The 17,327-nt window shown below is 43.7% G+C and overlaps 1 protein-coding gene across 1 annotated transcript in view; it reads right to left on the bottom strand.

The window, feature by feature from the left end:
- The window catches only part of LOC121698177 (thyrotropin-releasing hormone-degrading ectoenzyme-like), a 163,958-nt gene extending 161,254 nt beyond the window's left edge, over nucleotides 1-2,704 (bottom strand). Inside the window, exon 1 of the mRNA XM_042080024.1 lies at nucleotides 1,421-2,704. Within this exon, the coding sequence (XP_041935958.1) occupies nucleotides 1,421-2,145 (725 nt within the window). The 5' untranslated portion in view covers nucleotides 2,146-2,704. The remainder of the gene's footprint in view (nucleotides 1-1,420) is intronic.
- Nucleotides 2,705-17,327: the final 14,623 nt, after the last annotated feature.

Below are 17,327 nucleotides of genomic sequence, written 5' to 3'. Positions count from 1 at the left end.
GTCAACCAACTGCAATGCTCTTAATTAAACTCCCATAAGATTTTATCTAACTAGCTGAAAGATGTTGAAACAAACTGAATCATCTGACAGAAAAGTAACTCATGAAATGAAAGGAATTATATATTATTATATGAAAGGAGTAAAATGCACTTTAGATCAATTTACGGATTATTGGGAGTATATACGTTGAGTTGACATCAAAATAAAAAAAAACATAGTCCAGTCCATACAACTTCATTTCAATTTCAAAAGAAATACTGGACTATGTTTTTAAAAAAAAAAAAAAACGGAGACGAAATTGTGAATTTCCAGAGAGTGTTACTCCACACTTGGCAATCGACTCTGACCGACTTTCCCCTAAAGATGGCAGCAAAGATGGCAACATTTCCGGAAAGGTACTGGCTTGATGAAATTCATTCTGGACTCTCTGTCCGACCACATAAAGGATACTTCAGTTTGGCTTTAGGGACCCTCTACTCACTACCACATAAGTGTAATGTTGTTTGGAACTGTAGAAGAGGTATAAAAATAGCGTTTTGTAGCGGTGAAATAATATGCCCTTCTCACTTCCACACTAACGAGTTTTGACTAAAAACTGTAAAATCGAACTTTCTCAAAACACATCCGAATGACATGATTTTGATGTCAACTCAACATATGTACTCCCAATCATCCGTAAATTGATCTAAAGTGCATTTTACTCCGGATAATTCCTTTAAGGTCCCAACAACTTTTTTCATAACTCCAATTCCACAGGTTTGGATGACCATTTTAGTTTGGATGAAGCTCCAGTGCCTAAACCTATTAATAATGTTTGATCTTGATGTCTATAAAATAAATCAGTGCATCAGTATTTGGACAACATCTCTCATTTTTGCTACATCAACATAACATTTCAATAGCTGACCAGTTTCATAAGTGAAGCAACGTATCAGTATAAAAGTAATATTCATAAAGCAACTCTGTCCCTCTACTGGAAAGCCATAATTAATTACAACAATAAATTCCACATGACAAGTGTTTTACGTTCCAGTGCAATCAAAGCAAGTGTCCCGTGACGAGGAAAGCAATTACGGAGTTGTCCATAGATCAAGTGCAAAGTTAAAATTAAATTTTCCTAATTCTGTAAGTAAAGCTTCCAAGCTGGCACGGAATAACAGGATGTAATATTCAATCTCTGTCTCGTTGGTTAATGCCTTGTGCTTAAGCCGACTGAAGTACCTTGAGATAATTTACACTAGAATATTTTGTTGTCTAATTAGCTCAGAGATTTATATAGCTGCTTTTCGGCACTGATTTTAAAAGAATGTTTTTGGATTTAGGATTGCATATGTTGAGTATAACAAATAATCAAAATCTTATATCTTATTATAAGAAATATTCAAACAATTCAACTAAATTGTTAATATACTGCGTTTACCTTCTTTCTCCATGCAGCACGTAAGAGCTGCGGAAAAAGCCCAAAAGTTCGTTTTCTATTTGGGCTTCAAAAGTAATGTTGACTTTGTAGGTTCTCAGTGGCTTCATCTCCCTGTGCAAAGCGATGACATAAACCTGGTTGGACGGGTAGTGGAACTGCCGGTGGATGCGCATGACGCCCGGCTTTTTGTTGTCCGAATACACCACCACTTTCTCCACTTCCAGTCTGTCCGTGTGAAGCACGATGAACTTGGTGGAGTTAACGCACTCGAATTCAATGTTAACTTCGCCCGAGAAAGTGAAGTTATCCATGTACACGGACAGCTTGAGGTCATAGTGCCGGGGACGCAACGACGTGGGCAGGCGGAGGTGCCTCCAAGGCTGGGTGTCCTCATCCTTGTGGTTAAAATTACCGTCCCGGGACTGATTGGGTTTGGTGCTCGTGCCGTTCCCGGCCCGCGAGCTGCTCTCCGCCACGGTGCAATCCTCAAAGCTGACGCTGAGAAGCACGGCGATTGCCGTGACAATGATGAGCGTGAGGATGGAGATGGCGAATCCCAGGACCAGTTTTTTGTGCACGGTAATGTGCCGCTCGGTCGTCCTGGGTCGGACCACAACGCTGTCAGCCCATTGATCCGACAGGCCTCTGCCGTTTCTCATATTGTTGTCCTCAATTCCCATCGGTGTGAATGATAAGCCCTTTCCACGTTTGTCATCCAAAGACATATTCTGCTGAATATGACGTTTGGTTGGAACGCAACAGGGGAAACTAAACCGATAACCAGAGTATCAGCTCCGGCGGCAAGCGCCGAAAACAGTCATAGATGTGTCTGACTGCTGCATACGGACAAAGCTCAGAAGTGCCCAGCCACCGCTACGACAGGAAAACGCTTGCAAGCGCTCAAACCAACTTTCTTGGCACAATGCACACCGAAATGATGTTCCCCTCTTAATACGACTTTCGGTGATGGGTTCGACTTATCTACTTTCTTCATTTCCCCCCATGTTTAAGGTCTCCTTCTTGGCATACACAAACTGCCGCACAGAACGCAATCCATCCCCGGGACTGATGCTGCTGATGCTGCCTCGTGCACTGTCGGTCCTCTCCCTCCGAGCTGCGAGCGCATATTGAGAGCGCAGCTCCCACTGTCCGCCGCTGGGGTGCTTCGCCGAAGAGACGTGCGCCCGAGACAGCGCTGTAGGTGTAACTGCCAACTCGTGAGGACCCAAGACGGATCGCAGCCAGTGAGAAAAAGAATTATCGGTGAAACAGGACCAATGATTTTCTTTGTCTCACCCCTGCTCTCACCGACGTAAGGCGATAGGATATGCGCATGAATAATGGTCCGGCGATGCTCAAGCCAAACAGAGAGCCGGAACTGAGATGAACCAGGAACCGACTGGTATTTATGGAGTCTCAAAGGAAAAGTGACATACACCCTCCGGAGTTTGACAACAAGTCCTCTGAACTGCATTTAGCTGATATCCCGACTGAGAACCTATATGGGGTCCGCTACCTCTCAGTGATACTGAATTGATAGAATGGGCTCCTCCTTCGAACAGTGATTTCTTTGATTGATAACGGAGCTCGTTTGCATACTGTCCCCAACCACATTTAACCGCTTCTCTCTCCATGCAGACATGCTTATTTTATTGTTTTCATTACCCCTTTCTGTATTGATGTTTTCTAGCCTATGTGCTTCTATCAGTTGTCTTTGCTGCCGAAATATATTTAGAGTATCCGAAAATAAAGAGAAAGTGTTTCTTTATCTGAGATGTAAATGGAAGTAGCCTACATCAGCTGGACCGATTGCTCTTAGTTGAAAATGCGCCCCTCGGTGGTCACAGTTGAAATTGCATCTATTTCAGAGGGAAAATTTCAGCCTTCGTGCACAAGGCAAGACCCTCAGCTACTGTACTAAAGACCTCTCCAAAATTGAAGCCAAATCTGACGGTATTTGCTTAGACTACATATATTGACATATATTTGGCTGAATCTAAACCGGTATGAAGAACTGCATGCCTATGCCTTTAAATAGCAATATGTAAGTGATAACAAACCTTAATCGCAATTAACTTGTAACTGTCACTTAAATGTCTTTTTTTAACTGAAATGTATACCTAGTGTAACACGTGACTGCTCAGACTGCATTGCTAGCACCAGTCTTTTTGCAGAGTCAAAATCCAGTCAGTAGAAGTGTGTCAATGCATGCCGATTATTGATTACTTAATTGAATATATTGAGCCCTACATAGCTTAGTCCCATGTGCACTTTTACTGGTTAAGCAGCGTGCTGAAAGTGCAGACATCTACATTATGCATTGGGTTGGGTTCTTGAAACCCGTAATTAAAGGTGTGAGTAATGGCGTCTCACCATGGGGATGCTTCGCTTCTCCACCTCCAATAAGAGCGAGCCATCGATAGCGCTTTAAGTCAAGGCAGGACTAAACGGCAGGCCTCGGCCATCGCATCATACTACACTCTCCCCCTGATTAAGATGCAAAGCAACACTTCGGCATCGTGCATAATCAATATGCTCCCCTAATGGAAGCAGTCACCAGGGCATCGCTAGGGGAAATGTCCACCTTGGTTACCATCTGAGTGAGGATGTGTGTGTGTTTGTGTGTGTTTGTATTATGTGTGTGTGTGTGTGTGTGTGCGGTGCAGTCTTTAAGGAGTAGGGATCTGTTGGATAACTGTCACGATCATGAAACTCGGCTCAGCTGTTGCCGCTTGTCCGTGGGCGAACCCTGCTTGCTCTCTTCAGCCTACATCAGAGAGCGAGGAGTGAGAGAGAGAGAGAGAGAGAGAGAGAAAGAGAGAAAGGGAAAGCAATGAAGAGAGAGAAATCAAATGTAAGTGAGTGGAGGGAGAGAAAGGAGGAATGAAGAATGAGTGCTGGTCTTCGGTTTGCCAACGCACACATGGACAGATGCAGACTCTTCAGATGCATAGTTGCTCTTACTTTCTAGTGCACTTATGCCCCATTCACACCTGTAGGTGATGCATAGCACATGCATGGCGGCTGCGTACCTGTTCATTTCCATTTCGGCTCCCATGTTAATGGGTTGGAGTTTTCACATGTGCACCTCAGGCACAGCTTGAGCCGTGTTGCAACCAAAAGCCAGCTAGAGAATAGAGGTGCCGCCTGTTTTTCATGCAAGAGGCCAGCGTGTCAGAAGTGGCCCTTTGAAAAGATACAATGACAGACAGTAGATACTCCTCGGCAGCGCGGCATCAGAGATGGTCCTGGCGTGAATATACACGTACAACCATGACAAAGTTTGACGGAATGGAGGCGGAATACACGCGCCACTCATCTGGTGTGAATGAGGCATTAGTTGGTGCCCTTGTAGTTTCGTGACCACTTGTTACCAAAATTGGAGGGACATTAACGTCCAAACAGAGCCACATACTGACCCACATGATGACAAAATTGACATCACTTTGACCCCAGAGGACACTTACAACAGCAACAACACTGTACAACAACAACACACTGCATTTATATAGTACTTTTCACAACACAAAGTGCTTAACATTGAAGGGGGAACCTCAGTAACCACCACCAATGTGTAGCACCCACCTACTCACAGACACACAGAGTATAACACTGGCTGGAGTCCTTGATCATATACTGTATGCATGTGGACAAGCACATGAATAGCTGCAGAAAACAGCTGCATAGTTGCAATTCCACTTGGAATGCTTCCATGCGTAGTTAGTGCTCTTGTAGCATCATGGCTGCATAGACTTGTCCACGTGGACCATAATGAAACGCTAGCTTACCTGAGATCCATAAAATATAATAACGCTGGCTTAGAGACAGAGAGACAAAGTACTGCGAGGTCAAGCTCTGCTATTCTTATTAGTCCAAACTTTCTTTCTGCCACACGGAATTCAATTGATATCAGAAATCGATCGGCAGCCCAGCCAAGTGCAAATGTTATACAATGTGCAGAATTAGTGATGGCACAAAGTCTATAGCAGTTAATGGGGTTCAACTAACATAAATGATCACAAGTTTTTAAATAAAAGAGCACCTTTTTTCAACCGGAAAGTGGATCTCGGGTAAGTTGTGTTTGTGGATGTGTGTAGGATTTTGAAATGTCACAGATCTAGTTCATGGATTAATGAAAAGATTATGCTCGGATAAAATACAGATTTTTGGACTGGGGGTGAAGCTGACAGTCCATCAAATTAACATCACACAAAAAAAACAAAAATGTAAAGATAATTGCGTGAATAGTATATTTCCGCCCCCCAAACCCCCACCTCTCCGGGTCCAACCATAATTCCGTCTTGCACAACGCCCCTGCTCCAAGCTGAAGTAAAAAGTTGGCAGCCCTGCTGATATCCAGATGAGAGGTGAACACTATGAAGTGATGATAGTAGCAGTAGTATCAGTACTGTAAAAAGTAATAGCTTTCCTTACTTAAAATGTTTATGAATTCAGTGTAGAATTCAGTTTTTGTCTTTTGTTGAGATTACTTCCGTAGCATGAGTGTTACTTAATTTTGAGGTAGAAAAGTAAACAATCAAGTAAACTACACTGCTGAAGTTTGTGATACACTGTAAAATTAATTTGTTAACCTTACTTACCTGTTAGTTAACCTTAGTTTAAAAAAAACATGCAAACCGATTTCACTGGAAATTCCTATTCCAGATTAGTCTGTAATTTCAAGTTGTGCAAACAAATGCTCACTTAGTGTAGTGCACTTACACCTATTTCAACAAACCTGGTCATTACAAGTAAAGTATACTGTATGTTTATTAAACACAACACATATATTGAAGTCTACATATTTTTTTGAAGGATCACATATTCAATCTTAAATTACAATATATAACAAAGTGATTGACACTAAAAGCTATATATACTGTTGTTGTATAATTTATGTGTACTTTATGTTGATACATCACCCCATCAAGTAGATGACTATCCAAAATACACTAATCCTGTGAGTAGAACTAGTACTGACAACGATGTGGACAGGCATAGATCTGAGCTAGAAACTATACGTACAGGTATCCTGTCTCTGCCAAATCACTGAGGCTATAGCAAATGTGGGCTTGATTAGTACTTTGGGGGGGGGGGGGACCTCCTTGGAAACTTATGTTGCTGCTGGAAATTGTGGTGTTAGTGGCTATCCATTAAACACTCTCCTCTCTGATCAGGATAATGTCAACCGCCAATCCCTTTGTGACATTATGGATATATTGAACTGATGGAAACTGGCCTTTGAATGCAATGGTTACAACATAGCATTAATTCACTGTGGACATTAAATGTTAGGGAATCCCCCAGACTGCCAGCCGAATAATCAATTTGGCCCACTCTCATCCCACCAAGCTGGTGTGTGGCAAGCAATCTGGCACATTAGGGCTGCCACACATAATTCAGGTGTGTGTTACATATTGATAGTGCTTTGAGAGATTCCCCCTTCACGCTGCAGTATGTTCAGAGTGTAGTAAAGCACAGGTTGCTAACGTTCTACCCACAGCATTGGGGTGTTTTGTATAGTCATCTACTTGATGGTGTGATGCATCAACATAAATTAAACAACAGTATATATAACCATTAGTGTCACTATCACTTTATTGTAATTTAATATGTAATTTAAGTAAGGATTAATATGTGATATCTTTACAAACATGTGGGCCGGGACTGTGGCATTCTGGAAATGCATTGTGCGAAATGTAACATTAGTTAGCACACCTTCAATACATGTGTTGTTTTTAATAAACACACAATATACTTGTAATGACCAAGTTAGGGATTCTCAGTATTGTAAGTGTACTACACTAAGTAAGCATTTGTTTGCACAACTTATTCCTATTCCAGATTAGTCTGTAATTTTAAGGCAATCGGTTTGCATGTTTTTGTTAAACTAAGGTTAACTAACAGGTAAGTAAGGTTATCTAACTAACTTCAGCAATTCAAGTATAGTTTACTTGATTTAAATGGTCATGTTTACTTTTCCACTTCAACATTAAATTACACTAATTTTAGGCAAGTAATCTCAAATGGCAAAATCAACATAATTAACAAAAGACAAAAACTGAGTAATACTAACTAAACATTTTACATGAACTTTCACCCCTGAGCTATGAACTAGCCAAATCCAGCACAAAACTAGCAAAGAGACTGAGACCTCTCCTCTCCCTGTGAATAATTGATTTTTTTTTCTGCAAAGCTGCACATCTGTATTGTAAATATTTTTATACACCAGTAACGGCTCCTACACACAGCTGCGTGCGTTGCGTTGCGTTGCTGGAGATGCATCCCATTCACTTTACATGGGCTTACGTCATCCGTTGCCGAACTGAATTGTGGGTCCGTCGCGTCGCGTTTCTCCCGTCGCTCGCGTTGAGAAGTTCAGCTGTTGCTGCACCGACAGACGGCACCGGCCAATCAAGCCAATCTACGGACGGCACCAACCAATCACATTACGGTTTTACTTCAAGTCATTTGCATAGCTACCGTCGGGAACACCCACTGGAATGCGTTGACGGAACGCAACTGTGTGTAGGAGCCATAAGTGTTTTCTAGAAACCTGGATATACCTGGACATACAGTATTTTCCATCTTTAGAAGGAGGCGCATTGTGACTGTGATGAACAGCAGAATAAATGATGCATGATTGGTACACTTCTTTCAAGGAATTCTCAAATATTAATGATGGCACACACAGACCGCCTGCTTTTAAGACCTCTCCGACCACTTGCTTTAGCAAATAGAGCCCAAAATCCACCCACACACACAAACAGAGAGACACTACATATACTCATGCAAACTAGATGTACCGCAGAGCAGTACAAAATGTGACCGCCGCCCAGTCCGGCACATTTTTTCCATAAAAATAAGTCACGCTTGTCAAATTGTGTTCATTTCCTACTTTGTTCCTGCTTAGCTTCAGTAATTCAGCAAAGTCAGGGTATCTGCTGGTCTGGCTGCTGGCTAAAAACATAAGGTGAAAGGCATATATGATTCTAACTGTCTCACTGAATTGCATTATGCACACTCAATTCTCACTGGTATCTGCTAGACAACAAGTACCAAAACATGATTAGTTCATAGATTTCACATGTAAAATACATTTTATACAACCCCACCCCCATCTTGCCTGTTCATAATTCTGAGAAATTGTTGAATTGTGTGCATGTGTGCGTGTACGTGTTTATGTGTGTGTGTGTGTGTGTGTGTGTGTGTGTGTGTGTGTGTGTGTGTGCGTGCGTGCATGTGCTTGTGGGTGTGCCTGTGTGTGTGCATGTGCATGTATGCATACATATATATACTGTGTGTGTATGTGCCATACGTATGATTACTGTGAATGTATGTGTGTGTGTGTGAATATCTGTTTATGCACATGTGTGCATATGAAATTGGTTAACATGACCCCTGGAGGCAAACATTGGTCATCCTAGGCCCTACGGTCTCAAGATATTCACAGAAAACTCTGTTGGTGTACGGTCACTAAATGTACACATAAATTAATTTATTGTATGGCCCCCCATGAACGGAATTCCACGAAACTTGGCATGCATTCAGAGGGTGTCATAATGATCCTACACTTCCAATTTCGTGCAGTTTTGACCATGTTAGGTCACAGATACCTGCGATTACAACACCTCATTTTTACTTTTTTGTTTTTAACTAGGTGGCGCTATACATGAAATGAGTGGTTATTGGGGTTGACATGGCTCCTTAAGATCAACATACAAAAAAAAGGTGGTCCTCCTAAACCCTACGGTTCTCGAGATATTCACAGAAAACTGTGTCCGTCCTACCCTCCTGGGGGGGTCCAGTCCAGCGGGGTGGCTACAGATCAAAACGAAAAACGGTTCCATGCTATCCTTGTGGGGTTACATGCCCACCAAGTTTCGTGCACCCCGGTCTTTCAGTGTCCCAGGAATCCTTGACGGAAAATTGGCCATGCGAAAAAAAAAAAAAAAAATCTGACTAAACCTATATGACCGCCGCTTCGTTGTGAGGCGGTCATAATAATATAACGCTTATGTGTGATGGAACACACTTCAGTCTTGAGGACACATGTGAATTCACCATTGACATGTGGGTGTGTACGTGTATGTGTCTATGTGATTTACACATGTATATAAATTCACCATTGACATGTGGGTGTGTACACGTGTATACGTGTTTATGTGCATGGGGAGAGGAGGGAGGGAGGGATTAATCCTTGGCGATAACTCGTCTTCAATTGACTTCCTGTCCTTACTCTCCTCATTTAATATCACACGTGTCCACAGTCCTCCTACTCACAAGGCTGGTAAAGATCTTGATTTAATTCTGGTACGTGACTGTAATACAGACAACGTTTTGGTTAATCCATTACATGTATCGGATCATCACTTTATCAGATTCTCTGTGCGTCTCCTGGATAACCCAGCAGCTCCTCTTCCGACAATTTCGTTCTGGCGTAATCTCAGAAGCCTCTCAAGCGACCATTTTCCAACATTAGTAACATCTGCTTTACCTACTCCTAGCTCATTCTTGGCACTTGAGGTTAATGACACTACAGAGACTCTCTGCTCTACACTGGCATCTTGTCTGAATGCAGCATGTCCTCTTTCCTCAAGACCTACTCGTTCTAAAACTCGTCATCCATGGCTGACGAACAGAATAGTCTCAGTACGAAAGGAACTTAGAGCTGCTGAGAGGAAATGGCGTAAATCCAGAGATGGAAATGATCTTAGTAACTACCAGTCTTTGCTGTCATCCTTTTCATCCACTGTTACACTTGCAAAAAAGGCATTCTATCAAAGCAAGATTGAGAGCACCACTGACAGTAGAAAACTTTTTTCTACTTTCAAATCTCTTCTCAATCCTCCACCACCACCATCAACTACTTCACTGTCAGCAGATGACTTTGCAGCATTTTTCACTGAAAAAGTTGCTAAAATAAGTGCTCAGTTTGATGCTCATATAAGGAGGGCTTTTCCTTGTGTTAGTATGACCGCATCATTGGACTCTTTCTCTCCTCTTGATGAGGAAGCAGTCTCTCAATTGCTTCAGCGAAGTCGTCCAACAACATGCCCATTAGATCCTGTCCCGTCCACTCTTCTACAGTCTATCTCACCCGCTGTTCTACCAGCAATCAAACATGTCTTTAATGCTTCACTCAGTTCTGGAATAGTTCCTTATTCTTTTAAACAGGCTAGGGTTACACCTCTGCTAAAGAAAAGTACACTTAATCCAACTGAGGTGAAGAACTACAGGCCTGTCTCCCTTCTTCCTTTCTTGTCAAAGGTTTTGGAGAAAGTGGTCTTCAAGCAAGTTTGTGACTTTCTTCATCAGAATAATCTACTAGACCCTATGCAGTCTGGTTTCAAGAGTGGTCATTCTACTTGTAATGGTCACCCATTAAAATTATGTGTTTTATTTTGAGCATGTACTCATATGGTTTTGAATGTTACTGCTGGTATAATAGTAATTATGTGAGTCATGAACATTAGATAGGCTACCAGAAATAAAGTGAACACACGGGTATAGGACTGATTTTCACTCTGATAATGAGGAACTCCCATCAATTGGCCTGTCAATCAATGGGAGGCGTTCGTGGGACAGGGTCAAAGTTTTCTTATGTTCTGCTATCACGTTAGGTAGGGGCAGCGCGAACAGGCCTATGTGTTTGACATGTTGGACTACGTGAGTGTGGTGTATCGTCGCACAGTCTCGGATTACCCTTTTTTGTTCTAAAGGACATTGTTGGATGCTTTGCCTTTTTTTCTATATGGGGATTACTCATCTGGACAGACGTTTGCCAACAAGGACAGGCTGGTGAGACGCGGGGTTTTTAAAACCGGACCGCCGTGTCCTTCCTTATTTTTTTGCGTTCGCGGAGAGGCTGCCACTTCGTAAAAGGACATTGTTTTGTTTTCTCTGACATTTAGTTATTCCACGGTCTTGACCTATTGAACAATATACTTGACAAATTGTTTTGTGGGTTGTTTTGTGGGTATTTTGGGGTTGCTGGCGCGATGCGCGCACTTTGTTTTGTTTATGAGTGAATGAATGGAGCGGGCCTACTGTAGATTCCCACCGGTCCAATAATTCTATAAAGCACGGAGGTTTAACGTTTGTGTCCTTGTGTTATTCAACCGTGTTTGGTAAAACGTCCTGGGGTTATTGCTAGGACGATCCATGTTAGTATTTTTTGGTTATTTAACGCTGAATGGAGCGGGCCTACTGTAGATTCCCGCCGGTCCAATAATTCTATAAAGCACGGAGGTTTAACGTTTGTGTCCTTGTGTTATTCAACCGTGTTTGGTAAAACGTCCTGGGGTTATTGCTAGGACGATCCATGTTTGTATTTTTTGGTTATTTAACGCATGTCCACTACTTTGATTGCCAGCAAGTGTAATGGAATAGTCGCCCCGCACCTTTTGATGCGTATTGTAGCCCTCGCTTTCGAAAGCATTAGAGAGCGTTTGTTACATACTGAAACTGCTCTTCTGTCTGTGACTGAAGCATTGAGAGTAGCTAAGTCCTCTGCTCAGTCATCAGTATTAATTCTACTAGGTTTATCTGCAGCCTTCGATACTGTTAACCATGACATTCTCCTATCTATACTATCTGAACTGGGAATTTCTGGAAAAGCTCTTGATTGGTTTGAATCTTACCTTAAAGCAGCGTTTCTCAAACTGTGGGTCGCGGAGACATGCCAGGTGGGGCGCGAACTGACGTGAAAAACAGGAGGTTTTTTTATTTATTTTTTTATCTGTAGCCTGGGCCCAGGTAGCACCCGATGCGCAATGGACGCAATGTGTTATTCACAGGGAAGCGCTCGTGTCAAGGCAGCTTAGTTAGTCCCGACCTACATGAGATTTTGAACGTTGTTGTGAGAGTGGTGAATTTCATCAAAACCCAGCCCTTAAAAGCGCGTCTATTCTCCGCACTTTGCGAAGAGATGGTAGCTGATCAAAATGGCTGTACTGTTTCACAGCGAGGCAAGGTGGCTTTCCCGAGGTAAAGTGTCGCGCGTGTTTGAGCTCTGAGTCGCTTCTTCTTGGAGGAAGAGCGCATGTTTGAATCTGCAAGCACGTTTACTAATGAACATTTCTTGACGAAGCTGGCCTATCTTAGCGATATATTTGATATATCTTAGCGATACATTTGAGTTAAATGTCCAGTTACAAGGCAAAGACAAGCACCTACCTCACTGTCAAGGAATTTACCTCAACATATAGACACAAGAACCACAACACGTAGTATTGGTTTGCTCACAGACTCTTGGCGCCACGAGGAGAGAGTGCTAGTGAAAGGTATGAAACCCCTCACCATCAGTCTCCGAACCTGCAGCCCAAAAGCAGTGTCTTTTATTGTACAGATACACAAAGAAACAGGATGCCAGACATCTGTCTCCTTCAGCGTGACTTTCCTCAAAACCTACGCACAGACACACTCAGATGTGGGGGGCCTTTTCCTGTGTGTCCCAACTCGAACTCTGTGTCCTTGAAACTCAGCATAATATTTTTGATTACAGAGATGATTTATATATCTGTTTACACAGGTGTTTTATACAATAATAATAATAATTCCTTTACATTTCCCTCCTGTTTATCATTGGTAACTTTCACAATCATCTGTTCCATTGTAACATCTCCAATACAGGTTTTCTGTAACAACTTCATTGCTGATCATGAGGTTAATCAATTAATCATTACACTGCACTGTTGTCCTCAGCGAGGAGCCTACATGTCTCTTCTTGCAAAAGCAAAGCATTCATATTAGCAGTTACAGTCTTGGTTATAAGATGGCGAAAACAAGGTAATACACATGTGGTGAATACACAGAACAAGATCAATACAGCAAGTATAGGAGCACAACCCCTTGTTGTAGGTGTGGCCAGTGGGGTCAGGAGGTCCAGGGTCAGGTAAGGTAAAACAGTGACAGAGATAATGGGCATCAGTGGAAGCAGCTCGCTCAGGGTTGGACGGGAGAAGAGATATGGACATCCTGCCTAGAGGGTCAGACACACACAAAGAGGTGATGCAAATGTTTTAGTCATTCACATCAGTGAAGCTCTCCCTTTTATTACCAAATATGAGCAATATGATCACAAATACAGTATATGATCACAATGCTGCTAAATAAAGTTTTATGGTGAGATGACTTTTCATGAGCTCTACTACTAACACGACATCTGCTATTACATGGTTATTACATGTTTATATTGATCTTATGAGAAAGAGTTCAAGTAAAGTGTTGATAAGAAGCCGATTGGTTAAAATCACAAAGGAGAGAACTGTGGAATGAAATACACTGAACAGACGTCATATTTATCATACTAGAAGACTGGAAGATGCCCAGCATCCCACAGGAGCGACAACGGAGTGAAAATTCCTCCCACACATAAACCAACATAACACCCCGCCCCACACACACACACACACACACACACACATGCACACACACACTCACAGACACACACACATGCACACACAAGCAGGCACTGACATTTGACTGACCCTTGGTAGTATGGCAAACTTTCTTCCTGCAGTTGACTTCTCATACAAGGCACCTTGAGGTGGCGATGGAGGGGACAGGAAACAGACCTTGGCTCCAGAGGTCCATCATGCCCTGCAGCATACACACATCATCTTCTCTTATGGGTGATGGATGACAGATGGAGCGACCCTTTGAGCGATGTTGCCAGGCGATGAAATGGCAGGTTCCTGATTGGATAATCACAATAAGTTGCCTGCTGATGATTAAAGTTCTCCAGATAAATACATCTTGCCCAATTTCGGTGGAAATGTGCCTAAATAACATCAGTCAGAAACATTGCCCAGCAACTTTGCTCCTGAAGTTGACCAGTGTATCCTCGACCAATGATACTGGTCTCTTATTTGTCCGTTTCCCCAAGGACTAGCTGTCCATGACCTCAAAGTTCTCTTTGTCCTACAGTGGATCCATGATGGAAGGAGGCATGTGAGGTGAATAGACCATGTAAGAGTCTACAGGGTATCACAGTCCTCAAAAAATAAGGACGAGTAGTAGGCCTCGTTTTGTTAAAGTTGTCCGGGAATCCATCAAGGCTTTGGGAGCCTCTCCTCTATTCCAGCTCCTTTATTTAGCATTCAAGGTGACACACCAAACACGGCTGAGTGCTACTCAGAGTTTCTGACAGCTGAAAAGCCTCCACCTGGGCCACAGCCACATTTTTAAAAAGCCTTCGCCATCTCCCCGACGGCGACAGCACAAAAGGGAACTTGGCTGCTATGGAGGTGTGCGCGGGGCCACAGGCTACTGGGAAATTGGTATTAGCATTATGGGGTGGATGGGTCACAGAATTTGTGGGGGTTTTTTCTTCACCTCCTGTGATGAAAATAAGCAGCGAGAAGTGGAAATGAAGAGTCACCAGCTGTGAGGGGTGCGGCTGAGGTCCTCTCTCGGCCAGGCGGGGAGGGAGAGAGAGAGAGATGCCAGGGCTGAGGTGCCAGGCTGATGGGCCGTGCCCACATCCATGCCCATGCCTGGCCTGTTTGATGTGCCTAGACACAGCAGAGAAGGGCTCATTCTCATCTGGACGTGCGGGCCAACTGACTGACCGACTGACTGAGTAGCCCGTGGTGCACTAGCCGAGGGCCAGGATGTTACAAAACATTGCTTTTCCATTTGTTTGCTTTCCCCATCCTCATTTTGCATTTCTGCAGTGTTTATTTAGTGCAGAGGTGTGTGTGTGTGTGTGTGTGGGGGGGGGGGGGGTATTGGTGCAATGTATGGTCACAAAGCACAAAGCTGAGAATGAGTGAATGAGAGAGAGAATGAAAAAAAAGAGAAAAAGGATACAGAGAGTGAAGAGGGGCCATGTGACAGAAGGAGCTGAGAGAGAAAGAGGGTAATAAATAAAGTGAGAGAGATTTGCAGGGGCAAAGAGAGAGAGAGAGAGAGAGAGAGAGAGCTGAGTAGGGACTAATCAACAGCAGGGACAGACTTTGGACATGCATCATGGCTTGACGCTGCCGAGGGGCTATTCCATGCCAGCTGGGTAGCGAGGGGGTAAGGCTGCCCGTGCCAATGGATGTGGCGCTCCTGATGATGAGTTTGGCATTGCTGTGGCTAATCGCCACCTCTTCAGAGCCCTTCTCTGTGGGCACAACACAGCACAGCACAGCACAACACAACACAGCATGGCACAACAGAGCACAGCACAGCACAACACAACACAGCATGGCACAACAGAGCACAGTACAGCACAGCACCATGCTTGAGCACAGTGTCATGGAAAAGCTTTGAACAAAGGGCCTGATTAGATTATTTGGACTTCAAATACACTTATGGTGAAAGATGTCTTTCCACCATGGTGGACCTATACTGAGAGCTCTCACAGCAGGAGGTATCTGGCTGGTCAGTGCTCAAAGCTCTCTCACAAATACATACACACGCACACGCAAATATATGTGTGTCCACAGTTCACTTTGGTCATCTTTGATGGTCTGCACAGTTCAGCACACAGCTCTTGGGTTGAGACATCGCTTTCATCAAGCCCTTCCCCAGCAGAGCTGCCACAGAAGCAGAGTGCGGCATAGGACCAGATGTCCAGCCCCCGGGGGCATTAGCAGACCTCTCTCTCTCCACTGGACCAGAACTATACACAAAACCAACTACCACGAGTGGTGTCGACACCCAGGTTGCTGTATGCTGTATGAACGGAGTAAGGGAGGGGTGGGTATTATGGTGTTTTAAGCCCCCAACGTCATCGTCCAGGCAGCGCTGCATGGAAGGCATGGAAGGCACTAGGGTTAGGGAAGGATTAGGGTTAGGTTTTGGGTTAGGGTTAGAGTTAGAGTTAGGGTTAGACTTAGAGTTAGGTGCCTTGAAGTCGATGGTCGCAGCACTGCCTTGAAGTCAACGGTGGGGGCTTAAAACACTATCGAGCGAGGGGTGGTACAGGTGGAATATGAAACTCAGTCACACACACACACACACACACACACCCACCCACATACACACACAGACACAGACACAGACACACACACACACCCACACACACACACACAGACAGGCACATACATACATCTAGCAAGGTCTTAATGATGCTGGTCTGCTTACACTGACACGAAATGGCTCACAGATGTTGGTGCATTTGACTGGAGACGCATAAAGACAAACGCAGCGTGGCAAATTCTCTCCAAAGCCGCATTCCGCCACCTGTTTCACAAGCACTGCGTCCGCCACTGGCCCATGTAATGCCAGCAATAATGGTGACAATGAAGGACTCTTAATGACCAGTCGTCGGCGTCAGCATCACAGTGACTGCGGCGGCCTTCCCCTCTCATTGTGTCGAGCAAAGGGTAATGGCCAGCGATAGCGTTTAGCAACTCAACGCGGGTGGGAGGGTGGGCGCGTGCGTGTGTGTGTGTGTGTGTGTGTGTGTGTGTGTGTGTGTTTGTGTTTGTGTTTGTGTGTGTGTGTGTGCGTGTCTGTGTGTGGGTGGCAGTGTTTTTAGAGATTCATTGCAAGTGTGAAGCACTTCCACAACCACAAACGTCTTCATGGTTCACTCAGACAGATTCAACAGTTTTTCTTGGGTATTTAAAAAGAGGAAGCCACACAAAATGTGTGTGTGTGTGTGTGTGTGTGTATTTCTGGGAGGAAAGAGTGCACAAACTCAAACTGACACATGGCATAGCTACTTCACATTTAATTTCCGGGCCTCACCTTGATAACTCGGAAACCGCAGCAGTTCCCTTGATGCAATTCAGAAATGAGATTTGATGAATGAATATGAGGTGTTTTGACGTGGCAAGACAAAATAACACATGCACACGCACACACACACACACACATACCACACACAAACACACACACAATTACATTGTTCTCACAGCGAGAGAATGCAAGTGTGCTCAGAGAGACAATCACTTCTCAAAAGCAATCA

This window comes from Alosa sapidissima, chromosome 23 (assembly GCF_018492685.1).
Source record: "Alosa sapidissima isolate fAloSap1 chromosome 23, fAloSap1.pri, whole genome shotgun sequence".
NCBI classification, from domain to species: domain Eukaryota; kingdom Metazoa; phylum Chordata; class Actinopteri; order Clupeiformes; family Clupeidae; genus Alosa; species Alosa sapidissima.
This window is presented reverse-complemented; position numbering and strand designations above follow the sequence as displayed.